Here is a 27,010-nt window from a genome sequence, read left to right on the forward strand (position 1 = left end):
ATTTGTTTGCTAGTGATTAGGTGAGGATTTTCCATCATGGTTCTTGTATTCATTAATTCCCCTCAGAAGGCTGAGCCTTGCTACCATGTAAAACCCTCTGCTCATGACAGGCCACTGTGGTCCTGCCTCTACCCAGAAGGAGAGGTTAACTCTTCCCCTGTCAGTCTCTATCCTAAGTTTATACTCCATCATGGGAGCATCCAGCACCTCAGATTCCCTCCTAGCAAAATGGACCAGGGCCTCCAACTGACAACAAGATTGGTTTTTTTTTTTTTTTTTTTTTAGAAAACTACGTGTAGAATATTTGGGGGGCTTTCAGAAGAAGCTTTGAAAACCTCCAGAGTCTGGGGCCTCTAATACACAAAGTTTAAAATACAGTGGGTTTTGCTAGTGCATACAGAGATGCATCATTTAGACAAATGTTGCCAGGATATTACAATCTTCTTTTCTCTTTTACCAACTGACCACAGGTGCTGGAACTAAGAGTGCTGCTGCACCTCCTGGCTTGAAATGGTTTCCATCATATACAGGGATTACAGTTTGGTACATGGGCTTCCAGCATCCCCACTCTACAAATTGTTCTAGTGCCCATGCAACTGATCAGCTTTTTCTGTCAAGAGACAGTAAGAATCCAATTGTGCAGCCTTAATAATTAACATCTTATCACTTTGAAAGAAATAGTAGGTGAGATACATTATGCTACAGTAAGTGTACATTGTGATTTATCCTACTCATGTACACAAGTAATATTTTCTATTATTTAACAACTGATGGCTTTGTTAGGAACCTAGGAATTGCCATACTGGATCAGACCCAGGAAAGTATAAAAGGAAAGAGAAAAGTATTTTAAAAAGCCCCCAATACATAGAGGTGGGATAATCTGTTCTTCATGAAGGTCTTATCCTAATCACTAATATTGATAGACAACACTACTCACATATTGTATTAATAATAATGTACTTAATAGTATAGTGTATATGATACTGAATCCATATATATTAAAGCTAGGATGTATTTTGTGCAAGGCTGGCTGGTAACTAGTTCTAAAAATGGAACTACCCCAGTTCAAGAAATAAAGTGAGTGCATGCAAAGGCAAGAGAGATCATCATCACAACACAGCCTGCATAGACCAGTACATGGTAACATTTTAACATAAATTAGAGCTGATCAGGAAATTTGGAGAAGTTCAAAATTTCTACACACTACTGGGAACAGAAATTCCAGGTTTTTTTCTTTTCACCTACAGTGTTTCCATTTCCAACTTTTCCTGTCCGTTCCAACACATTCAAATAGCAAACAGAGATAAGGTCCGCACGCAGCCCCAACATATGATTCCTAAGTACACACACAGCACCCAGTTCTGCCTTGTGAGGACCGGTCTCCCGCACGCACCCAGGGAGTGCTCTGAGAACTACGCTTCCCAGAGAGCCTTGCGCAGAGCTGGCCCCGCCGCGCGGCGAGCGGGCCGGAGCGGACCCGAACGCGGCAGCAGCTTGTGGTTGGCTGACGCTGCCGCGCTGTTTGGTTGGGCTCTTTTCCGTTGAGCAGCAGCTGGCGCTTGGGTTCGCGCTTCGGTAGGCGAGGGCGCCGCTCTGGGATCGTTGCTGGGAGGCGGCAAAGGGTGGGGGGAGCGGGGGCCTGGCTCCTGTAGACCCGTCCCGGCTGGTGGAGCAGCAGGGGACGCTGTTGTGGCGCGGGGAACAGACTGGCTGGCAGGGCGCTGCTGGGGGCGCGGGGTAGGGACTGACTGGCTGGGGGCGCGGGGCAGGGACCGGCTGGCAGGGCGCTGCTGGGGGTGCGGGGCACAGGCTGGCTTGCTGGGCGTGCGGGGTAGGGACCGGCTGGCAGGGCAGCACAGGGCAATTTGAAATATAGGAAAATTCAGAACTCTAGAAAGTGCAAGGTGTTTGCTCTCAATATAGCTATAGGGGTTTTTTTTTGTTTGTTTGTTTGTTTTTTGAGTGAAAATCCTAACTGTTTCACAGGTGTTTGGGTTTCTCCCTCCCTCCCCTCAGGAATCTAGGGACCAGTTTCATGCAATTGAGAAGGAACTGCAAAAATCCTGCCCAGTCAGTGGTTTTTAAACATCACTGGGCATGTTTGGCACAGTCTTAGTCATTGTTCTACCATGGACCCCGATTCCATACAGGTCACTAGAGAGGTGTTAATATGTTTTTCCGGCCTAGCTGGCCATATGCTCTCTGCTCCTAAAATGTACATTGTTGTCACTTCTGTAGGTGGTGGAGTGAGCACCATGGATTCCCCTCCAGGAATGTCCCCCACCTCCAAAAGGTGAGTATGACTGCTGCTATCCTCAAATAGCTCCATTGCCTCCCCATTCATTTAGCTTCTAAATTGCTCTCCTGGGACTAGCTCTAACATCCGTCATATTGCATAGCTCCAATCTTCCTTTTCCACTCGTTACACTGGTCTAACGCCAGCGTCCAATCTCTGCTATCCCATAGTGTTATCACTGTTGCTGTGAGAGTCTTCTCCTCTGCAACTCCTCAACAGTACTCTAATTCAAATAATTTAAAGCCATTTTTTTTACCCATAATTATATTTATTTTCTCCCTTTGCTATTGTTTGTCTATAACTATTATTTAACTCTAAAGCAATTTCATATACAGTTGGTGTGAAAGCTGCTATACAAAATGGTTGTATTAATGTATCCTCAGCACTCACCTACGATGTCTGGAGATTAAAGGTCTTGAATTCCTCAGGTTTCTAATATATCAAAAACCTGATGTGAGCAGCAATAGTGATAACAGGTCTCTAGATGTTCCCATTAGCGTCACCATCACTTTGGTCTCATGCATTCATGAGGCATCTGGCTGGCTCTTGAGGACTAAGCGTCCAGCCAGGTTCTGGCAATGGATTTGTTTAGCAAATAATTACTTAGTTAAGCTGCTTTCTTATTCTTAGTCCTTTTAGAGTTGACATCTGAAAACCAAGGCAGTCTACTCAACATGGCTACTAAGGGGCAAGTTTTCAGAGCGAAGCCTGAGGTTTGTGTATAGATGCACATCTACACTTGCACTTGCTCAAACACATTCCAAATTTACAAATTAATGATTCACAAAGCTCAGTTTTTGTGCCAAAATTTAGAATCACAATTGCAGGTGGATTTTGCATGCCGACATATATATGTGATGTTAGTGTATCCCTAAATATCCTATTTAGGTGCCAAATACACACATTTAAAAGTTTCTCTCTTTCCCACGCTGTCAGAGTGTGAGAGTTTTATTTCTGTGCGGCTTAAAAGAAAGAATGCAGTCTCCTGTTGAACTGGAACTTGTAAAGCCATTTCTAGCTGTTGTTGTGTCAAGGAGCAGTGATAATCCAGTAGGACCCTGAGAATGTACATTAGACTCAGCAGTCAGACATCTTTTCTGATTGAATGGAGTTTTCTTCTCTCCCTCCTCCTCCTTCACTTCAGTGCTCTGATACTGTCACCTCTGACATCTTTCCCTACAGACTGACATGGCTTACTGGTACCTCACATCTTTTTCCTCTGTGTTTATTCTCTATCCAGTGTCTGGTTTTTTGTGTGTTTCTGTCTAGAAGCAGACTTGTTTACTACCCCTGGTAACCCTTATTCTTTCTCTGCCCTGCTTTTTCTCAGATACCCCTCCCCAGCAAACTTATCCCATTCCCCTTGACCCTTCTCTCACAAAAAAACACCACCCACCCTTTTCCTCCAATAGGCACCTCCCTTCCCACCACACTTGGGTGGGCAAACAGTTCCACACTAAAGAGACAAGGTAGGTGAGGTAATATCTTTTTTTGGACCAACTTCTGTTGGTGAGAGAGACACGCCTTTGAGCTACACCGAGCTCTTTTTTTCATGTCTGGGAAAGGTACTAAGAGCTTCACAACTAAATACAAGATCAAACTGATAATTTAGCATAAGAAGTTAACACATATTCTAAGGGACCGTTCAAGGTGAAGCAGCCTGTTAACACCCCTGTAGCCATAACACAGAAAGGGGGGTTAGTCGTTTACAGATTATTGTAATAAACCATAAATCCTGAGTACCTTTCCCACACCTGAGGAAGAGTTCTATGGAGCTCGAAAGCTTGTCTCTCTCTCTCTCTCTCCAACAGAAATTGGTCCAATAAAAAATATTACCTCACCCACCTTTGTCTCTAATATCCAACACTGCTACAACAACACTGCATAGCTCCACATTAAGTATCGGGGGGAGCCGTGTTAGTCTGAATCCACAAAAACAACAAGGAGTCCGGTGGCATCTTAAAGACTAACAGATTTATTTGGGCATAAGCTTTTGTATCTCCAAAATGCCACACATCCTGTTTTAGTAATGTTGAGCTCAGACTGTTGGAGGCAGAGAAGATGTGAACTAAATGTATTGTAGTACTAAAGCTAAATACAGTTGTTTTTTTGTTTTTGTTTTTTGTTTTTTAAAAAAGGTTATTTCCTTGAAATCAGATTTTTAACATTATCCTAGTGCAGTTATTGTGTGGCGTTCAAACTTTGTCTGAGAAAGTAGTTCTGCCACAAGAACAGTCACCATTGTAAGGTACTGTGAGCTTGTATGAATGAATGGCCATTGGTTCCTTCATCTTCATTATTTTAGCAGCATTTTTTTGTGTCCTTGTGGCACCTTAGATACTAACAAATGTATTTGGGCATAAGCTTTTGTGGGCTAAAACCCTAGTCTCTAAGGTGCCACAAGGACTCCTTGTTGTTTTTGCTGATACAGACTAACACTGCTATCCCTCTGAAACCTATTTTTGTGTGTGTGTGTTCCACCATTCTGTCCAGATTGGCAGCCCCCCGTGTCTCCTCCAGATATACCAATTCTCCAACTCCAAGTCAGGGGGATTCTACTCCTCTCCCTTCCATCAGTGAGCGCCTGGCCTTCCTCCGTCCCTCCCGGGAGCTGCTGGAATACTATCGCAAGAAGATCGCTGAGTTTGATGAAGAACACGAGGACCTTTTGAGAAGGCTAGAGAGATACAAAGGAACATATGATGAGCAGGTAAATAGCTTACTGGTGATGGACTATATATATATATATATATATATATATATATATATATATATATATATATATATATACATACATACACACCGTTGGTTGGCAGAGAAAGGGTTAATACTCTCCTTTAGTTGAAGATTTAACATCGCTGACATAATTCATGAAGGGAATTGCTGGGGAATGTGGCAGGACTGAGCTGAAGGGGAATCACTATGTCTTGAGCCACTAGAAGTGGGTGAATTCTTGCCATCTGGTCTCCCAATTTAAGAGCCAGTGGAGGAGAAATGCTTACTGAGAGAAGTCCTTTTGTTTTAGTTTATTGGGCTCTACTTGTGGGAAGCCTTTACGCTGTTTGGAGTTTTCTTAAGATGTTCACCTGGTCTGTTGCACTACCCTTTTCCTTTGCCCTGCACTCCACAGTGGACCTGTGAATGGTCATTTGGCCAAAATTAATGAGCATTTTACTGGGACAGACTTTATTTATATTGCAGTAGCACCTGGAAGCCCCAGTCATGGACCATGACCTCATTGTGCTAGGTGCTGTAAAAACAAAATAAAAGTGGTTCCTGGCCCAAAGAGTTTATAATCTAAGTAAAAACTATACTACAAAATGGAGCCTCTTCTAACAAGCAGGATGATCTCCTAATGCTTCACTATATCAGTCACAGGGTGGTTGTGTTGCTGTGTCCTGTAAAATTGGCACTTTTTCTACTGAGGAGGTAGCTGGGAGAGGAGTGACCACCTTTTAAAACATTATACACTGAGCTGCTCGTGACTCCGCCATCTCTGAAACAGACTGAGAACCCTCAGGAGATGTAGGAAATATCTCAGCTGCACATCTGGGTCAAAGTGGGGAAAGGCGCCAAACATTGCAGGTCTCCCATGTCCCTCTCCTACAGGAATGCTCTTCTGATGAGTTAGTTACTTCTCCCCCATGAAAACCATGATCGCTGAGTCAATTTTGTAATTGGTCAGAACGCTTATTATTAAACCCTGCAGTACTCCAACCTTAACCCAGGGGAGGTTTTTGAGAATAACATCTAGGATAGGTTGCTCCATCAAGCATCAAGGCAGAGCATTGCATGGTGGGAGTTGCTCAGTGTTGAAAAGTCTTCTCCAGACAAGCTGCCAATACTGCCCTCTGCTGGTTAAAGTGTGGTGGTCCAATTTAAGTCAGGCATTTGTGAACTTGGAAGAATTGGGTTTTTATCAGTAAATATTGATAAATCTATTTCAGGGTACACACAGAAACCGATGAAAAAAATATTTCCATCAATGATCAAAATTTACAGATAGGCAAAGTAAGAAAAATGCCACTTGAGAACTTGTTAGTTTGATTTAAGGCTGTTTACTTTGTATGTTTTGACATATGATGATCATTGATGTTTTAATGGTTATAAAGCTTGAATGTTTTGAATCTCAATGTCTACTGTCATCAAATTATTGTCTGACCTGCCCCATCCCCATAAGCTCCCGCAACTGTGAAAATTTAAGTGATAAAAATTGAAAAAATGCTTTAAAACATAATTTTGCTCAACCGTGAAAACTTAAATTGATAAAAATAAAATTCAGTAGTATTCATCAATTATATTTAAAAAAAAAAAAGGCAAATTCTGCCAATCCTAGTAATTTGACACAAACAGCTGCTAGTTTTAGATGCAGGCTAGGGTCATCTGAGGCAAAAGCTGCTCTTTGTCTCTGTTGTCAGATGCTTATTATCATTTCACATGCCCTGTTTTCTCTCCATAGCACAAACTACAGTGGGAAATGCGTCAACGGGAACAGGAGATTGCAGAGTTACAGAAGGCTTTGAGTGACATGCAAGTTTACCTCTTCCAGGAGAGGGAACATGTGCTGCGCCTCTATGCTGAGAATGACCGGCTGAAAATCCGGTGCGGAGCTGGGAGGGGATAGGGATGGAGATGGTGGGGGGAAGAGTTTTCTTAGCTGTTTCTCATGGGCAGGTAGTGTTTCTGGAAGCCACATGAATTAGTAGAGCCATCTTGAAAGCTTTTTGTTCTGTGTCTGTACAGCACATTCCACAGTGTCCTGCTCTGTAATTGGAGCACCTAGGCACTATAATACAAGTTGTTATTAATCTCACTATGGGTCTAAAGTCAGTGGAAATTGCAGGTGTGCCACACTTCTGAGGATCAGGCCCTATAAAATCTTCCCAAATGATGAACTGGACAAAAGAAATGCTGCTGTTGCTTCTCCCTTCTATGCAGATCTACTGTACTGACCATTATTCAATTATTACAAACTTCCTTTTTTAAAAAAAGTGAAATGACTGTGCTGCAGGACTCCTAGTCTGCTGTACCAGAGAAACCGAGGATCCAAGGATCTTGCTGCAGAATATAGGCCCACAAAACAGGGCTGGGGTATAACAAAGAGCAAAAGTTTACCAAAGGGTCAGGTTCGATCACAAAATTACCTACTTCAGCTTGGAGGTTCTGGTTTAACTCAACTTAACATGAGCTTGGCATAATTCTTTAGCTGCATTTCCTCTCTGCAGTTTTAGAAGCAGGAAACTCATAGAAAACACAGACCAAAGAGGGTAACTCCTCTGTTTTCCCTAGAGATACCTGTTTTGTCTTCTGGTCAACACCCCCTGTTTGTCTTTCTTAAGGTAATGAGCCTGAATAGGCTCAGCTGCACCAAATCAGCTCTCAGTAGCACATGCCTCCCTAAGATGCTACTGAACTCTGGCTGGGAATTAATCTCAGCAGTTTTTGGTTGGCTTGATGGGGTCTCCTTTTATGTGTGGTGGGTAGTGTTCTTGTGTACCCTCAAAGGGGTGCCTAAAACCCTGTATATCCATCAAGTTCCAGATTGTGGTGGAATACATGGGCTTCTAAGGCAAAGGAGGTTCTCAGTCTTCTGAATCTTCCTAACTAGGTCATATTCCCCCTGGACTATGAGCTTTTATTAATAAATTCACAGACCCTGTCCTTTCAGCATCTGCCATCCCTATATAAGCCCATGTACCACTATCAGGCTGTACTAAAAGGGGAATTCCTCACTGCACCAGCAGAAATGGAAACTCCTCCCATGCATCTTCAGTGTTAACTGGGTCTCTAGCAGTCTGGCTTAAGGACAACATTGTCTCATGGGCTGTGACAATCTGAAGAACAGGTTAGAGCTGCTCCTTTAACTACAGTAACAACCTCTAGAGAGAGTACAGGCTTGATGCATTTTGGAATAGAAATGTGCTGATGCTTCTCCATGAATTCCAGGGAGCTGGAAGACCGAAAAAAGATTCAGCATCTCTTGGTTTTGGTGGGAACAGACACAGGAGAAATTACCTATTTTCATAAGGAGCCTCCACACAAGGTAAGACCATTCATTGGGAATAGCCTGTTTGCCACTTCTCTGGCAGATTTTGCTTTGGGTTCAGCCCCTAGAAGCTCTACACAGTGAGTTGCCACTGAGGAGCCAAAGAGACAAAACAGAACTATGGAGAGTGTTGCCAGAAAACGTAGATGTTTGAAATTCAGCTGGCTCTGTGTTGGTCTGATATGTGCTGTAATAAACTAGTGCTGGGACTCAAGACAAAGAGTGAGGCCTTCCCTCTGTCTTGGTAGTTAGTGCTGAGAAATCCGGGTATCATTTCCTGCGCAGGAGAGCTGCAACGGAAGTATGTTGTCCTCCAGGAGAGTAAGTGTGACAGGTTTCAAGAGTGGTGACTGTCAGCAGCAGTGTGTATATGGATCTGAAGTCCCATACACAAGTCCTGTGTGACCAGAAAGGTCACGACTGTGATTCAGGGCATGAAGGGGGGGCAAAAACAGGGCATTCTGTGATGTGAGGGTGCAGAGTGAGACTTGAAATAATGGGCCACGGTCTCTGCTGTTGTCTAGTCCCTCCTGCAGGCTGCCAAGTGGCGCCCAGCAAGCCTATATAGGCTTCTTTTGTGTATGTAATTGCCTATTCATTTCTTTAAGTAGTGTGTTGTGTTGCTTGTTTTGGGGCTTGCCCATGGGGGCTGGGCTTCTGCTTTTTTTTGTTTGTTTTTGTTTTAATTTTCCGCCGGAGAGCGTGATTGGTTCCCAGTTGCGTAATCTGCTTTAAAAAAAAAAAAAGCTTTAAAAGGTTGCTTGCTGCCATCTGCACTGCTCAGGTTGTGCAAAAGTCCTTGAAAGCAGCCCTGAATTTTCTTTGGTGTGCGGGAGCTCTCAGTTGGTTCAGATAGTTTAACTCCCTGGCAGAGGGAGTGGGGAAGGGACATGTCCAGAGCTAATTCCTTACTGGCATACAGTGTCTTGGGGATTGTGGCCAGCTGGTGTAAACATTGAAGCTGGAGCCATTGCAGAAGTGCCATGAGAATGAGGGAACTGTGTCAGCTCCCTAATGGCCGCTTTTTCTTGCATTGAGTGGATCTCCGCACACAAGTTAGATCAGGATCCATAGCTGCACCAAGCAGTTAGTTCTTGCCTTTGATTTCTTCCTGGGTTTAAGTGGATGGGTATACGTAGATTTGTTGCACATATGTTTCTCAGTGCGCCAGCTGGCAAGAGGGTAAGTGGAGAAGAAAGCACACTGTTGCTTCTCCTTTCCCTCACACATCTGAATGCTGGATCTTCTACTAAAGGCCTAATCCTGTTCCCATTGAAGTCACCAATCCCCAATCATTGAGAACTATACAATGGTGTAAGAGGTGGGAAATGTAACGTTCAAGCAGCCCCATCGTAGCGGACATCTGCTCTCAATGCTGGTATTTCTTTTGCAAATGTCTTTACCTTGCTCCTGCTGCACTTTTAAGTCTTTTTCCACACACTCTAGTGTTCATTCTTGATGACTGGGCTCAGAGAACCAAATGCAGGACGTTCAGGTAACAGATCTGTTTTTGCTCCTCTAGGTCACCGTTCCTCAAAAACCAGTCAAATCCAGGGATCCACATGAACGGAGCGATACTTACACTTCCAGAACAGGTACCCCAAAAGTGACTTTCCATACCAGCCAAGAAGACAAGTACCTGGAGGGTGGCTAAATATCGCGATAGTGCTGGATGTGTAAAAAGGGTGCAGTCGCCATGAGCTCCCCAAAGCCAGTGCTAGAATGTTTTCTGCAGTGACTCCTGCCGGAAGATGCTGTGGTGCAGTAGCTGCAAGCTCTTCCTTTCCTTTTCCTTCAGGCCAGCCAGCACACCTACAATATTCCCTGCTGGGCAAAGTCTCACACATAGGCTAGGAGAAAGGAGTAGAGTAGTTATCTCAATTAATCTTGTTCTCTGCAGCCGGCACTAAAAGAAGCACATCAAAGCCAGCAGCAAAAGGAGAGAAACCAGAAAGTCCTGAGAGATATCACAGAGACAATCAAACACTCTTACTGCAGGTAAAAGAGCATTTACTGATCAACAGATGCAACTTCTGCCTGTGCATGGTGTGACCCGTGGTGATATAGGGGTGCCTTCACTGGAAATGGCAAGGTCAGAGCAGATTCTCCCAAAGACTGGTGGTTAACACTCCCCAATCAGTCACAAACTGTGCTTCTGATTGATCTCCCACATTAGTTATCAAGGGGCGGGGGGGGGGGGGGGGGAAGGAATCACACAGCCCTCTTACTGCATTCCAGTTCTCTGGCTCCCAATCAGCACCTCGGTCCAATACAATGCAGAGTTATTTCAAAACTCTGCTCACATATACAAAATGTTCTTCTGACCCAAAGAGACAGCCACCGTACTAGGTCAAAAAAAACCACGAGGCGTCCTTGTGGCACCTTAGAGACACCACAAGGACTCCTCGTTTTTTTTTGCTGATACAGACTAACACGGCTACCACTGAAACCTGTCACCTTATTAGGTCAGTATAGGTTTGGCTCTTACCCAAAATACCACACTACCAGCAAATTCTTTAGTGTCTAAAACTAAAGATTTATTATAAAAGAAAGAACAAGATGAGAGTTGTTAAATGGTAAAGCAATTTGGTACATACATCAGACTACAAAGTCCATGTTGTATCAGGTTCTTAGCAGTGTTGGTGAGTTGGCTGGCTTGAAAGTCACTCTGGAACACATCCACAGCTTGGATGGGTCATTCAGTCCTTTGTTCAGAGCTTCAGTTATAGAAAAGTTATTCTAGAGGTAGGAAGCAGGATTGAAGACAAAATGGAGAAGATGCAGCTGCCTTTTATATTCTTTTGCCATAAGGCTTGCACTTCCTGTATTCCAAACACAAGCTTCACAGCACATGGAAAAACCTTAGAGTTCTCTGTCCATAGGCATACCCATACATGACTTGCTGACTCATCAGGTGTGGTCCCTGATCTTTTAATTGGTTTATTGTACAGCTGATGTCCCTTGGTGGGCCATCAAGCAGGCTAGGTGGTGCTGATGCCAATCTGTCTGGGGGTGTCACCCAGATGCATAGCACCAGTTTGAAATACAGATATACCGTACATATCTATAACTCCTAATACAAAAGGTGATACAAACATAAACCAGATTATCATACTTGGCAAATTGTAACATTTTTGCAGATACCTCACACAACATATCTGATCAGATTCCTTGAAATTTTATAATATTGGTGCCCACATATGGTGTTCCACATATTCCATACAGTGTCACACAGGGGTTTATACGACAGCCAAACATACTGCTTGCCTATCCCCTCTATCCCTACATTGGGCTTGCCCATCTCCACTCTATGCTATCCTGGCAGTGCCTCCCACTTACTCCCAATCTATTTAGCTCTCTCTGCGGTGGACTTACAAGGGGGGTAAGGTTGGCATGAAACAAGAAAAGCATTTGGATGATGAGAGCCCTAGGGCTGCTCTAAATTGCAACAGTGGCCAGAATTAGTGACGCACAGAAGTGACTTAAATTCACCTTTGCCTTTCCACTTTCTTTCCTGTGCCCAATGCAGGAAATGAATGAAGAATCTGACCCACCTTTTGTAAAGTGTCTCTCTCTCACCAGGTAGGGAAATCTGTTACAGGAAACTTCTAGAGCGCCAAAGCAGATTGCTCCTAACTTCAAGGCCTGCAGAGAAATTAGACCTATATAATAAAGCATTATAGGGCAGGGGGTGTTTTCTCACTGTCTGTGCCTAACCTGGAATTTAAACAGGACTCTCAAGCAGGGCCAGCTTTAGGCACCGCGGGGCCCAATTCGAAGGAGCTGCCGCCGAAGTCCCGCCACTGTCTTCGGCGGCAGCTCAATCGCTGCCGCGGAGGAAGGACCCTCCGCCGAAATGCCGCCAAAGACAGTGGCGGGACTTCGGCGGCAGCTCCTTCAGGACATTGCGGGGCGCTCTTAGGGGCGCGGGGCCCGATTCCGGGGAATTGGCTGAATCGCCCTAAAGCCGGCCCTGCTCTCAAGCAGGGCAGCATGCCTGGTGCAGGATCTCACTCTGTGCCTTCCCTGTGTGCCAATCCAGGTGGAGGCCCTGCAGGCTCAGATGGAAGAGCAGACCCGGTTATCCAAAGAGCAGCTTGATGCACTGCTAGAGGACAGGCGGATTCACATAGAGGAAGTGCAGGTCCAGCATCAGAGGGACCAGGACAGGATCAAAACCCTAACAGATAAGTGAGTGCAAGAGAATGGTTCTGGTTTAATCATGGCAGGAAACCCAGAATATAAAAATCACCTACAGGTTTACAACCTAATAGGCAGAAAAGCAGAGTATTTGGTCAGTTGCTTGGGATGTAATTGGAGATTGATTGATTGAATAAATTACGAACTAAAAATCCTTTTTCATCCCTGGAGAGCTTGGCCCTTGAAAATATGTGAGGGAAGCTCCTGGCCCCTCTCATCCCATGCCCACCCAAACTCCCAGTGAGAATATAGGTGAAAGATGAAGGGAATTGGGGAAGGCAGTGATATTATTACTCTAGTGCAATCCCTGTCTTCAGGCTCCATCAGACTCAAAACCTGCTGTATGAGAGTACGCGTGACTTCCTTCAGCTGAAGTTCGATGCACGAGCCAATGAGAAATCATGGATGGCAGAGAAGGACTGTCTGCTGAGGAAGCTTGATGTAAGCAGGGATCAGCTTATCAGCAGGGAGCCAGAGAGAGAGAAGAAGAAGGAGAGAGACATCAAGCCAATTTCTCAAGCAGAGAGTGAAATTTGGAAAGCACAGAGTGGAGAACTCAAGGTAATTGCTGTTCCCTTTGAAAAGAAATCCACCTGTTTATGGATGGAGGTTTGAGAGAGTCTAGGATTGGATCGCACCATGGTGCTTTACTGAGAAACTGGTGTTCCCTGTTTTAGAGCAGGAATTCTCCATACCGGGATACATTTGTTATGCTGTCTGAGGCATAGAAAGATTCACTTTACAGGGGATGTTGTTGCTTATTGACTTTAAAGATAAAATGCTATGTAGCTAGAACTCTATTAGTTTATAATAGCGCTCCACGGGGTTTTGTCTCACAAGACTAATATCCCCCACTCCTTCCACATCCAAAACAAGCAGGTAGCTCTTCAGCTTGTTCCACCTGCCAAGTGACATATCGTTGCACAGCTCTCAAGCTCTTTATTAGGACTAGGTATTTCCAAGCATGAAATGGGCAACCATCCTTTGGAATAAATTCTCTTGACTACTGGTAGGAAGAACACACTCTGTGTTTTGCCTGCTGTTGTGAGAACACTGCTTTTTTGGGAATAACGTCGCTCACAGTTCTGCTGCTCCCATCCAGCAGTATGGTTTTTTTTCTTCAGCAACTAATGTACTTGCAGGGAGAACCATGGGAACTTGTACTGCCCTCATATTACATGTACCCATAATAGTTTACTAACCACAGTATATACCTAAAGGAATTGCTTTATCCACCATTGAAATGCAGCCACCCCTGAGATGGAGAGCAGCAACCAAACAGATGTGAGATGGGGAATTTTTGACTGAGGACAGTGGGACCAACTCTTGCTATTTTTAAAGTGTTGTGGGTTCTAATGACTACATGGTGGATAGAACCAGGCTTGGTTTGTACTTTAATGTACTTTAACTGAACAGAGTTGCTCCTGTAATTTGAAGAAGTTTTTGCATTCTTAGATCTCTAATCTTTCTTGTCTGGCTACTTGCACCAACTCCAATTTCTAGGGCTACTCATTTGGTTATTTTCTGTCATGATATCTCCACCAAAGAGCACTCTCAGAGTTGTGACAATTGCCTTGCGTCCCACCTTTGTTCTTTAGGGAGGGAGATGCTGTGTGTACTGGCTACCTGCCTCCAGCATCTATTAATCCTAATTCTTTCTCTTGGGCTCCAGTCCTTACAGGAGCAGCTAACACAGGCGCACCGATTGGCAGATATGTACCGAGAACAGTGTGTTGCTCTGGAGGGTGAGTTGGCTAGAATTCGTGAAGAAGGAGATGTTGGCCAAGAGCTTTTCAAGGTAAATCCTCTGTCTGCTGCTGCAGGATGGGTTTGCAGCCTCTTGGAGTTGTCTGATTTCCCCTTCTCCATATTTGTGGTGTCGATGGTGCCCTTCCCTACAAATTCTATTGTGCTTTCCTATCCCCAGGAGCGCTCAGAGAAGATGGGGAAGCGTTTGCAGCTAATGACCCAACGATATGAGGCCCTGGAGAAACGGCGTAGCATGGAGGTGGAGGGCTTCAAGAATGACATCAAGCAACTTCGGCAGAGGTTGAAGGACATAGAGAAACAGCTCTTCAAGGTAATAATTGATCATCTTTGGGGCAAGGGCTGAGATGGAATTGGCCTGTGGGGAGGGTTGAATTTTCGGATCTTTGGAGCCTAAGTTATTGGAAATTCCTGTGTTTTAGATACTTGTAACATATGGTACCTTTCAGTGTTATGGAAAGTTACAGGTTATATGTATATTGTGAAGAGAAAAATATTCATAGCTGTTAATTGAATAGGCATCCAGATTACTAGGGATTGGTGTGATTATACAGTGGATGTAGTTAGGGCACTGAGTTATGCTGCTTCTTTAATGCTTTTCATCTGATATCTCCAAGCACTTTACAAAATCTGATTCTCCCAACGCCACTGTGAAGCAAGTATTAACTGCAGAAGTATATTCTGTATGGAGTGTTGCAGACCTGTTTGGCTTTTCTCCTGATGGTTCTAGATATTGATTCTGCTCTCAGTGAAGTCAATGAGAGCTTTGTCATCAACTTCAGTGTGAGCAGACCTGAGTACTTGGCACAAAGAATTAGGGCTCAAAGTGCAGAAGTAAGTTCAGGTGGTCGTGTATAGAATATAATGACTTCTGGAATATCCTGCATAGGAAGGGTTATTCACATGATACCACAAGGAATGGTTAACTTGCAGAAATTAAGAAAAGAAAAGGAAATGGTTAATCAAATCCATGTCAATACCTAGTTAATTATTTCAGCCTGTATTGTCCTGTTCTTATTACATGACCACAAGGGGGTGCATGAGTAAAATACAACATACAAGCTAGACATCATAACCATGATCCTAAATCATTCTGGTTATTTTAGATCAAAAAGAACTATTCGATAACCAAATGCAGTCTTCTGCCAAGGCAAGATATGCTTCTCAGTACCACCTGTAGAGGATGTCTCCTGGGACTACAATTGAGACTTAAGTACAAAAAAGCTGGGTAATAAGAAATATATAATTTGTCACATTTTAATGAGTCCTTTTAAATCATACTGGAAATGATTTGTTAAACAACTGACCATTTACTGATACATATCCAATTACACTTTAGAAATCCCTCTTCCGTTGCACTTGCAGGACACCCACATGGTACTAACAAGACACCTACATTATCTACACTCCATCCTGGGGCTCTGTAATAGTCCGGTGCGGGGGTCGCGCCCTCTTAGGGGCCGTCGGGCGCCAGGCCGCTTCACTGCACGGCCAAGTCAGACCTCGTATCCAGGAGGTCTAAGGGTTCCGCCCCTTAGGCAGGGGCTAAACAAAAGGCTCCCTGCCGCTGAAGGGAGTTCCAGCCCTCAGGCAGGGCGGGACAGTGGACCAGTCCTAAGCTCCGGTTCCTTCAGCCGGAGCTGGGGACTTACACAGTTCAATAGGCCCGAAGGCTAGCTCAGAGCGGGGTGATACCCCAGGGTTCGAAAAGGGGCTCAGGTCCTTGTGGGAGGAGCTGAGCACTAACCAATAGTTCAGGGGGGCTCAGGTCCTTGCAGGATGAGCTGAGCGCCACAAACTTAGTAACTCCAGTCCCTCAGTCAGGGAGTGAGCAGGCAGGTAATGGCAACCCAGGCCCTAGGTCAGGGCGGGGCAGCAAACAATCAGCCCAGGCCCACAGTCAGGGCTGAGCAACAGAGTCAGTAATTCAGCCCAGGCCCTCAATCAGGGCGGGGCAGCAAACAGTCAGTCTAAACTCAGGCCCTCAGGTAGGGCTGAGCAACAGTCAGTGGTTTAAGCCCAGGCCCTCAGTCAGGGCGGGGCAGCACAACAGCAGTTCTAGGCTCAGGCCTTCAGGGAGGGGCTGAGCAAACACGCACGCAGTTCAGGGCTCCGGCCCTCAGGGAGGGGCTGAGCAAACACGCACGCAGTTCAGGGCTCCGGCCCTCAGGGAGGGGCTGAGCAAACACACACGCAGTTCAGGGCTCAGGCCCTCAGGTAGGGGCTGAGCAAACACACACACAGTTCAGGGCTCAGGCCCTCAGGCAGGGAGAAGGAGAGACTGCCACCCGGCGTGGGGGTGGCAGGGGGGAACACAGGCCCACCCACTCCACTGTATTCCAGCCCGGGGCCCTATCCGCAGCAGTCCGTCTGCCGCGGGGTCAGTGGGGATCCTGCCCGCAACACACTGACATAGGCTCGGGGTCTGCTATCCCCGAGCTACTTCCCATCTCCTCCATGGGTACCTGCTCCTCGCTGGGCTCGGCAGCGGGGTCCCACACCATGGGCTCCTCGGGTTGCTGGGGGTTGTCTAGGTCGGGCTGCTCCTCCGGTCTCGGGTCCGGCTCAGGTCCGGGTGGCTCCTCGGGGTACCGTGCTCGGGGCAGGCTCGGCCAGTCCACCTCGGGGTACCTTCCTTGGGGCAGTCTCGGTCGGTCCGCCTCGGGGTACCGCGCTCGGGGCAGGCTCGGCCAGTCCACCTCGGGGTACCTTCCTTGGGGCAGTCTCGGTCGGTCCGCCTCGGGGTACCGCGCTCGGGGCAGGCTGGGCCAGTCCACCTCGGGGTACCTGCCAAGCGGGAGGTTTGAGCGGCGCTGGGTATTAGAGTGCCTGGGTCTGGGGAGGCTCGGCCCGTCTGCGTCCAGGTACCGGGCTCGGGGTAGGCTCCGTCTCGCAGGAGCTCGGGCCGGAACGTCTGTCCTCTCCGGCCGCTCGGCTCCAACTGAGTGTTGGGGCCGGGCTTTTATACTTCCTGTCCCGCCCCTTGACTTCCGGGGGGCGGGAACAGGTGGTGGTAGCTCCGCCCACTTGAGTGGCGGCTCTGGCTCTTCCCCCTCTGGGGTTGGCTCCGCCCACCTGGGTGGCTGTTCTGGCTCCTCCCTCTCAGGGGCCGTCGGGAGCCAGGCCGCTTCACTACACGGCCCCCCCCCTCAAGGCTGGTTCCCGTGCAGCGGGGCCAGCCCATTCCTCACCCCCCAGCCGAGAGAGGAAATCCGCGTTCGCGTGCTCCTTACCAGCTCTATGGCGGACCGTGAAGGCGAACGGCTGGAGGGCCAGATACCACCGTTGCACCCGCATGTTGTGGTCCTTCATGCGGGCCAACCATTGAAGGGTGGAATGGTCGGTGACCAAGGTGAAGGGAACTCCCAGGATGTAATACCGGAGCGCTTCACAAGCCCACTTCACGGCTAGGGCTTCCTTCTCGACCACCGCATAATTCTTTTCTCGTGGGAACAGTTTCCGGCTAATATAAAGAACCGGATGTTCCTCACCCCCTACGTCCTGGGACAAGACAGCCCCGAGTCCCACTTCCGAGGCGTCGGTCTGCAAGACAAACGGCAGGTTAAAGTCGGGGCTATACAAGACCGGCTCGTTGCAGAGGCACCTCTTAAGAGTCCGAAAGGCCTCGTCGCACTCAGTAGTCCAGTTTACTTGTCGTGGGCGGTCCTTTGTTAGGAGCCCTGTTAAGGGGGCTGCAATCGCGGCGAACCGGGGGATGAATCGCCGATAATATCCGGCCAAGCCTAGGAACTGCCGCACCTGGCGTTTTGTGGTCGGCGGGGGGCAGTTAGCGATGGCCTGGACCTTCCCGATCAGGGGTTTTACCTGTCCATGCCCGATAGCGTAGCCCAGGTACTTAGTCTCTTGCCAGCCGATGCGACATTTTTTTGGGTTTGCAGTCAACCCGGCCTCCCTCAGGGACCTCAGGACGGCTGCGACTCTCTCCAGGTGGTTCTCCCATCGCGGACTGTAGATCACAACGTCGTCTAGATAGGCGGCCGCGTAGTCCTGATGGGGCTGGAGGAGGCGGTCCATTAGGCGCTGAAAGGTGGCCGGGGCTCCGTGGAGGCCGAAGGGCATCCTCGTGAACTGATAGAGACCTGTGGGGGTGGCAAAGGCAGTCTTCTCACGGGAGGCGGGATCCAGGGGGATCTGCCAGTACCCCTTACTCAGGTCCAGGGTGGTGATATATTGGGCCTCCCCCAGACGGGCCAACAGCTCATCTATCCGAGGCATGGGATAGGCGTCGAACTTGGAGATGGCGTTGACGCGTCGGAAGTCAATGCAGAACCGCTGGGATCCGTCGGGTTTTGGCACCAACACCACCGGGCTGCGCCACTCACTTTGGGACGGCTCCACCACGCCCAGATCCAACATCGCCCGTACCTCCTTTTCCACGATTTGTCTTCTATGATAGGGCAGGGGCCGGGTCGTCCCCCGGATCACTACCCCAGGTTCGGTTTGTATCCGGTGGTATACCAGGGAGGTGTATCCCGGCTGGTCCGTAAACGTGCGGGAGAAAGCTCGGAGGAGGCACCGAGTCTGTCGGAGCTGGTCCTCCGTTAAGGTCTCCCCGAGCTGGGGTTCCTCGGGGTCTCCGGGGTGGGGAACCTGGGGTCCCAGTTCTGGTTCTGGTTGGCAGGGGTTGATCAACAGCCCTTCTCGCTCCCTCCAAGGTTTAAGGAGGTTGACGTGATAGCGCTGGATCCTCTTCCTCCGGTCCGGCTGATTAATTTCATACGTGACCGGGCCCACTTTCCTGACCACCTCATAGGGGCCTTGCCATCGGGCCAGGATTTTCGATTCATTAGATGGGAGAAGGAGCAATACCCGGTCCCCGGGTTGGAACTCCCGAGTCTGTGCTCCCCGGTTATACGTCTCCGCCTGCGTCTCTTGGGCGGCTTTTAAGTTCTCCCGTGCCAGATCCCCCGCCTGCCTTAGGCGTTCCTGAAGTTGGAGCACATACTGTAGGAGACCCCGGGCCGGGGAGGGAGCCTGTTCCCAGGTCTCTCTCATAAGGTCCAGCAGGCCCCGGGGTCGCCGCCCATACAGCAATTCGAAGGGGGAGAACTTAGTCGATGCCTGGGGAACTTCCCGTATGGCCAACAGCAGAGGTGGGAGGAGCTGGTCCCACCGGCAAAGGTCCTCCGGGGAGAACCGACGCAACATCCCTTTCAGTGTCCGGTTAAATCTCTCCACTAAACCATCGGTCTGGGGATGATAGACGGAGGTGCGGAGTTGCTTGACCCCTAGGGTTTCACAGACTTGCTTGAGCAGCCGGGATGTAAAATTGGTCCCTTGATCCGTGAGGAGCTCCCGGGGCAGGCCTACACGGGCAAAGACCTTTACCAGCTCCATGGCGATGGTGCGGGCCGAGATGTTCCGAAGAGGAATGGCCTCCGGGAACCTGGTGGCATAGTCCATCATGACGAGGATGTACTGGAAGCCTGCGCTGCTCTTCGGGAGGGGCCCCACCAGGTCCACGGCCACACGCTCAAAGGGGGTTTCTATTAGAGGCATCGGTACTAAGGGGGCCTTCGGGTTCCCGGCGGGGGCAGCCAGCTGGCATTCGGGACACGAGTTGCAATAGTCCTTCACCTCTTGATAGACCCCGGGCCAAAAGAAACGTCCCAGGATCCGGGTCAGCGTTTTGTCGTGCCTGAGGTGCCCAGCCGCCGGGACGTCGTGGGCCAGTTTCATGACCGCCCGGCGGTGACACCTCGGCACAAGAAGCTGGGTCCGGACGTCCCCGGTACGGGGGTCCTTCTCTACGCGGTACAGGCGTTCTCGTCGTAACTCGAAATGGGGCCATTGCGCCGCTCGCTGGGAGTCGAGAATCGTCCCGTCCACGGAGGTTAGCTGTTCGTAGATTCGGCTAAGTGTGGGGTCGGCCCGTTGGTCCCGGCAGAAATCTGTGGGCGTCGGGGAATCCTCTCCCCCGCCCCGGGGCGGGTTTTCTCGCCCCTTTGGGGAACTGGTGGGGACGGGGGGTTCCGCCTCGTCCTCCTCGGTCTCCGGGGACTCCCCTCCCAAGGCCGGTGTGGCCTGCGGGCTACTCCCGAGATGGTGACGTAAGACGGTCGTAAAGTCGGGCCAGTCCCGCCCCAGGATCACTGGGTACGCCAGCCGGGGCGCCAGCCCCACCGTCATCTGCCGGGTGACCCAGTCAATGGTCAGTTGGGTCCGGGCACTGGGGTAGAGTCGTACATCTCCGTGGATGCACTGCAGGGGAATCTTCTCCAGGTGGCCGTCGGCCGGTGGACCTAAGGCCTGGCAGACCAGCGTTTGGCCGCAGCCGGAGTCGAGGAGGGCTACCGCTTGGCGTCCCTCAATGGCCACGGGCACGGTGATCTTGGCCCCTTGTGAACGTCGAGCCCGGCCTTCCCCGGAATATACTTGGCCAAATGCACACCCCTGTTCAGGACAATCCCGCCGCAAATGGCCATACTTGCCGCAGGAGTAGCAGGGTCCCAGGGTGGCTTGCTCCGGCCGTGGCCGTGCCCCTGGGTCACCCCCGGGGAAGGCCCGGCTATATCCCCCGGCGGTGGCTACCGGGTTCCGTGGGAGCCTTCCGGAGGGCACGGTCACCCGGGCCCGGCCTTCCATGCCGCGGGAGGGAACACTCGTGGCTGTCCGGGAGGGCGGCCCCCTCCTTTCAGGGTTGGGGCGCTCCGTCCGGGCTGGGACCGCCCGGCCAGCGGACCCCGACGGGACCTCAGCCACGAGAGTCTTCCATTAAGGTGACGGCGGCTGACACCGTCGTTGGCCGGTGGCGGAGGACCCAGGATCTTCCCCTCGTCGGGAGGACCTGGGTAAATTGTTCCAAGATCACTTGTTCCACTACCTCTTCTGCTGTCCGGCGTTCGGGTTGCAGCCACCTTCTGCAAGTCTCCCGTAGTTCCTGCGCCACCATCCGCGGTCGGGCCCCTGGGGGATAGACCAGGTCCCTGAAGCGTTGGCGGAAGGTCTCTGGACTCACATCCAGTGCGTCCAGAATGGCGGCCTTCACTAAATTGTAGTCCTGGGCTGCTTCCGCCGACAGGCCCCGGTAGACCGTCTGGGCAGTCCCCGTTAAGTATGGGGCCAGGATGGTGGCCCACTGTTCCGGGACCCAGCCGGCGACAACAGCCACCCTCTCAAAAGTGACGAGGAAAGCCTCGGGATCATCCTCGGGTCCCATCTTCGTCAACCGAATGGGGGGGCTGGGCCGCGGGGTTCCCGGGACGACCCCAAGTAGGGGTTCCCCCGGTCGGGCTAGGGCCGCTGCAAGCTGCTGGAGGCATTTCTGCTGGAAGTCCTGCTGCTGGGCGACCAGATCGACGATCAGTTGCCGTTGTTGGACCTCTAGCTGCTCTACCAGCTGCTGCTGCTGCTGCTGGGCGGCCTGGTGCTCCTGTTGGCCCCGCACCAGGGCCGCCGGTTGCTGCTCCTGACTCTCGGTCATGCGGGTCAGGAGCTGGGATAGGTCTCCCTCTCTAGCGGGAGGCCTCTCTCCCATCGCCCCCTTCTCACCGGCGTCTAGGGCTCGTGCCCACATGCTAGGCAACTAGCCCCACGTTGGGCGCCACGTGTAATAGTCCGGTGCGGGGGTCGCGCCCTCTTAGGGGCCGTCGGGCGCCAGGCCGCTTCACTGCACGGCCAAGTCAGACCTCGTATCCGGGAGGTCTAAGGGTTCCGCCCCTTAGGCAGGGGCTAAACAAAAGGCTCCCTGCCGCTGAAGGGAGTTCCAGCCCTCAGGCAGGGCGGGACAGTGGACCAGTCCTAAGCTCCGGTTCCTTCAGCCGGAGCTGGGGACTTACACAGTTCAATAGGCCCGAAGGCTAGCTCAGAGCGGGGTGATACCCCAGGGTTCGAAAAGGGGCTCAGGTCCTTGTGGGAGGAGCTGAGCACTAACCAATAGTTCAGGGGGGCTCAGGTCCTTGCAGGATGAGCTGAGCGCCACAAACTTAGTAACTCCAGTCCCTCAGTCAGGGAGTGAGCAGGCAGGTAATGGCAACCCAGGCCCTAGGTCAGGGCGGGGCAGCAAACAATCAGCCCAGGCCCACAGTCAGGGCTGAGCAACAGAGTCAGTAATTCAGCCCAGGCCCTCAATCAGGGCGGGGCAGCAAACAGTCAGTCTAAACTCAGGCCCTCAGGTAGGGCTGAGCAACAGAGTCAGTGGTTTAAGCCCAGGCCCTCAATCAGGGCGGGGCAGCACAACAGCAGTTCTAGGCTCAGGCCTTCAGGGAGGGGCTGAGCAAACACGCACGCAGTTCAGGGCTCCGGCCCTCAGGGAGGGGCTGAGCAGACACGCACGCAGTTCAGGGCTCAGGCCCTCAGGTAGGGGCTGAGCAGACACACACGCAGTTCAGGGCTCAGGCCCTCAGGCAGGGAGAAGGAGAGACTGCCACCCGGCGTGGGGGTGGCAGGGGGGAACACAGGCCCACCCACTCCACTGTGTTCCAGCCCGGGGCCCTATCCGCAGCAGTCCGTCTGCCGCGGGGTCAGTGGGGATCCTGCCCGCAACACACTGACATAGGCTCGGGGTCTGCTATCCCCGGGCTACTTCCCATCTCCTCCTCCATGGGTACCTGCTCCTCGCTGGGCTCGGCAGCGGGGTCCCACACCATGGGCTCCTCGGGTTGCTGGGGGTTGTCTAGGTCGGGCTGCTCCTCCGGTCTCGGGTCCGGCTCAGGTCCGGGTGGCTCCTCGGGGTACCGTGCTCGGGGCAGGCTCGGCCAGTCCACCTCGGGGTACCTTCCTTGGGGCAGTCTCGGTCGGTCCGCCTCGGGGTACCGCGCTCGGGGCAGGCTCGGCCAGTCCACCTCGGGGTACCTTCCTTGGGGCAGTCTCGGTCGGTCCGCCTCGGGGTACCGCGCTCGGGGCAGGCTGGGCCAGTCCACCTCGGGGTACCTGCCAAGCGGGAGGTTTGAGCGGCGCTGGGTATTAGAGTGCCTGGGTCTGGGGAGGCTCGGCCCGTCTGCGTCCAGGTACTGGGCTCGGGGTAGGCTCCGTCTCGCAGGAGCTCGGGCCGGAACGTCTGTCCTCTCCGGCTGCTCGGCTCCAACTGAGTGTTGGGGCCGGGCTTTTATACTTCCTGTCCCGCCCCTTGACTTCCGGGGGGCGGGAACAGGTGGTGGTAGCTCCGCCCACTTGAGTGGCGGCTCTGGCTCTTCCCCCTCTGGGGTTGGCTCCGCCCACCTGGGTGGCTGTTCTGGCTCCTCCCTCTCAGGGGCCGTCGGGAGCCAGGCCGCTTCACTACAGGCTCCTTTCCATGTATGATGTCAGGGCAGCTCAGACACACTGTGGTTGTAGTTCCCCCTTGCTAGGCACAATGAATCTCCTTAGACAGGATTGCTCTCTTCATAACTTTCTCCAGATCATACACCATAGACCAAGTCTTTCTGGTTTTATTTCTCTCTCTCTCTCTAGGTGACCATGAACATTGGACCAGACCAGGACCTCGCAATTCTGCATGAGGTCCGCCAAGGGAACAGACGAACCCGGAAAATTCAAGGGGAGCTAAGAAACCTGAAGGCAAAAATCTACGGCTTGGAGAACGAGCTACGGATTTGCTGACACAGATGCATCACCCAGCACAATGGTGCACAGAACATGGCCAGTGCTAGGCAAGGAAGGTCACATTTTCAAGAAAAACTTTCATAAATCTGCTTTCCAGCATCCTGTGACAGAAACTTAATAACACGTAACCTGCTGTGAATCAAGGGTATATCAGTGTGCTGTGGGGCTTGGATAGTTTGTGGAAATTAATGCTAGGTTGTGTGTGGGGGGGGAATTCCTTTCATCTTAGCATGCCTTGCTCTACTGCCCTTTCCTAGTAGATGAGATCATTTGTAGACTGTATCGAAGTCATCTTGTAACTTCTATAGTGTTTCCATAGGACATGTTTACAGCCTCTAGGCACCTTCACCTACTATTAGCACAGGGCAAAACGTACTGCTGTCCAGAATGCAGCCGAACACAACAAAAGCTACATGTGTAACTGATAATCATGGAGAGGAACTAATCCTCCAGGACTCAAATATTCTCTCCTGATGCTGTTCAAGAAGCGAGGGACTGTATAAGGCCCTGTTCTACAGTCATGGGAACTGTATTAAGAGAAGCCGTTTTTAAACAAAGACTAAACATTATTATGATGTCTAATGCCCCCAGGACATAATTTGCATTTTCTAAACTAGATCCCTACTTCATCTAGAAAGTGTCTATTTAATTCTGCCTAAACACTCTGAAATCCTATATATCCTGGGCAGCATAAGCGTGTTTTCAAATTGCTTCTGTTCTCATGATTCTCTGCCAGCCTGGACAGGCCAGAAAGGGAAACAGTCACATTATAAAGATCCTTCTTTTGTGAGATTTTCATCTCAAACCTCCACAACCTTCTCTTACCCCCCACTCCAAAGCTGTGTTCCCTCTAACACTTTTTTCACTAAAAGGTCCCACTGAAGGCACCATCAGTTCATCTCCACCAGTGGCGGAAGTCCTGATATAGACCAGCCATTGCCTTTTTAACTGCCAATGTTGTCTAACCCTACAGCTCTGAACAACACGATAGTTAAACTACTAGCAGCCACTGGCACCTCTGACTGCTGCTGGATATAAATGGGCAGTAACAATGGTGGAAAACTTTTGAAGGAGCATAAAGGCTAGAGCAGATGAGGCCAAAGAGCTTGTCTCTACTATAAATACAACCCTGGTTGCATTACCCTTGTCCCCAAACCAGGTAACAAGATGATTTCAGTTTGGAGCATAGGCTAGACCTTGGCGGTGGTTTGTAACTAGTCTAAAGCCTAGTTGTATTTGCAGGGTATATAGTCCTTTACTTGTAATGCAGCATATTGCAACTTGAACTCCCCACCTTACCTCCTACGCACAAACTAAGGGAAGAAGACTTACCGTGTTTATAAAGATGTCTCAGTGCCTTGATGGAGTTTCTTGCTGTAACCCTATACCATTCTTGCCAAATGTGATGTCAGAAAGCTGATCCCTTTCTGGGATCTCTGGCATACTCCACCAGGGCTCCTGATTTTTTTTTTTTAATTAATTTTATTTTTGTACTGGACAAAGAATCAATTTTTGTGATTTTAATTTTTGTAATCCAGACTTTTAAAATTAAAAATGAAGTTGGAAGTTTCCTTGTCAAGTGGTTCCCTTTCTTCTCTCTTTGAAGGGTGTGGCTAACACAGGTGCCCCCTCCCCGTTCCAATCATATCTACTGCTAGCGCTTCTTGCTGAAAGTCCCACAAGAGGGATAAGTATAGCCAACCTCAGTCAGGCTGGTGGGTGGTAGCCAAAGTGGATCCTGGCTCATACTGTGTGTGAGAGGAAGGTGAGGCAAAGGGTCCTCTTGCACTGGTGCATTCTCTTTGTAACAGACTTGCTGTCTCTGACAATCCCTGCAAATTAGCCAGGTGGGTGGGGGCATATTCCTGTGGCCAGAGGTCCCAGTAGTCTCACTTTACTACTCAAGAGCTCCCTTAAGTCAATGGGAGTTCTCATATGCTCTCACTGTGAGTTAGGATATAAAAATCTGGCTCCTGATGGCCTTACTGAATCACACTATAATGAAATATTAGCTGCTTGTGCTGCAGCTTCCATCTACCTTAAGTTTTTGCTCATAAGAAGCCAGCACTTGGCTTCCTGAGCTCTGTCAATTTTTCAGCTCCTCCGAGTTAAGGAATTTCTCATCGAGTTAGATATTTGCATTTCCTTACATGACAGCCAGTAGGTGCAGGTTGTTTAATCCCGGGTTATTTAAATAAATGTTTCTTTCTTCACAGCTCCCTATTTCCAGTACTGAGTGTCATGTGAAAGGCAAAACCCAGCAGCATGGCAATGGCCCTGTGCTTATTGCAAAGCAAACATCACGGTACTCCTGTTGTGCCTGTCAAGGCATCTATCCAGCAAAACCCAAGTGCTGCCCAAGCCGTTTTATTTTCAGTGTGTCCCTAGGACGTGAACCCCTCCCCGCTGCAAAAATTATACTACTGTTGACTCTGTAAATCCCTTTCTTTATTTTGGAAACTTGTCATAGGTCACCTCCAAGGTCAGAAGGCACAAAGTGTTACTTTTGTTTTTCTTATGTCTGATAAATCCATGTGATGTATATTTAAAAGCATTGCTTCCAATGTCCGTTTCCAAAACAAACCAATGCCGGGGCCCAAAGGTGACTAAATAACCGATCACTGTGCCACTGACAGATCTCAAAAAGTAGTAGCTAATGGGGAATCATTATCAAATGGGGGTGTTTCTGGTGGGGTTCCATGGGGAAAGGTACTAGGCCCAATGCTATTCAACATATTAATCAATGGTCTGAAAGCAAATATAAAATCACTGCTGGTAAAATTTGCAGATGCCACAAAGACTGGTGGAGTAGTACATAATAAGGAGAAGGTCGTCATATAGACCCATTCGAGTAAAATGTATAACTTTGCATTTGGCTGTATTAACATACGTCTAGGAACAAGGAATGCAGGCCATACCTACAGAATAGGGGGATTGTATCCTGGAGAGCAGGGACTTTGAAAAGGATTTAGGGGTCATAATAGACAAGCACAAGCAACTCAACATGAGCTCCCAGTGCAGTCCTGTGGCAAAAAGAGCTAATGTGATCCTTGAATGTATACTCAAGGGAGTAGTGAATAGGAGTAGAGAAGTATACAGCATTGGTGAGACCGATACCAGAATACTGAATACAATTTTGG

The 27,010-nt window shown here is 49.6% G+C and overlaps 1 protein-coding gene across 1 annotated transcript; it reads left to right on the top strand.

The window, feature by feature from the left end:
• The first annotated feature begins 1,451 nt into the window (after positions 1–1,451).
• On the top strand, positions 1,452–25,436 carry CCDC77 (coiled-coil domain containing 77). Its single transcript, XM_065406962.1, has 12 exons — positions 1,452–1,575; positions 2,239–2,293; positions 4,790–5,006; positions 6,756–6,898; positions 8,243–8,339; positions 9,865–9,937; positions 10,243–10,340; positions 12,385–12,533; positions 12,860–13,103; positions 14,215–14,340; positions 14,470–14,622; positions 23,721–25,436. Exons 2-12 carry the CDS (start codon positions 2,256–2,258, stop codon positions 23,865–23,867), a joined length of 1,485 nt encoding a protein of 494 aa, XP_065263034.1. The 5' UTR covers positions 1,452–1,575; positions 2,239–2,255; the 3' UTR covers positions 23,868–25,436.
• The last annotated feature ends 1,574 nt before the right edge of the window (positions 25,437–27,010 follow it).

The sequence above is a fragment of the Emys orbicularis genome, chromosome 1, assembly GCF_028017835.1.
Source record: "Emys orbicularis isolate rEmyOrb1 chromosome 1, rEmyOrb1.hap1, whole genome shotgun sequence".
Classification (NCBI taxonomy): domain Eukaryota; kingdom Metazoa; phylum Chordata; order Testudines; family Emydidae; genus Emys; species Emys orbicularis.

Coding starts and splice junctions, on each gene's coding strand:
- CCDC77 (XM_065406962.1), top strand. CDS start 2,256: ATGGATTCCCCTCCAGGAATGTCCCCCACCTCCAAAAG. Junction 12,534..12,859: donor ATCAAAACCCTAACAGATAA/GTGAGTGCAAGA, acceptor CCCTGTCTTCAG/GCTCCATCAGACTCAAAACC. Junction 13,104..14,214: donor CACAGAGTGGAGAACTCAAG/GTAATTGCTGTT, acceptor CTTGGGCTCCAG/TCCTTACAGGAGCAGCTAAC.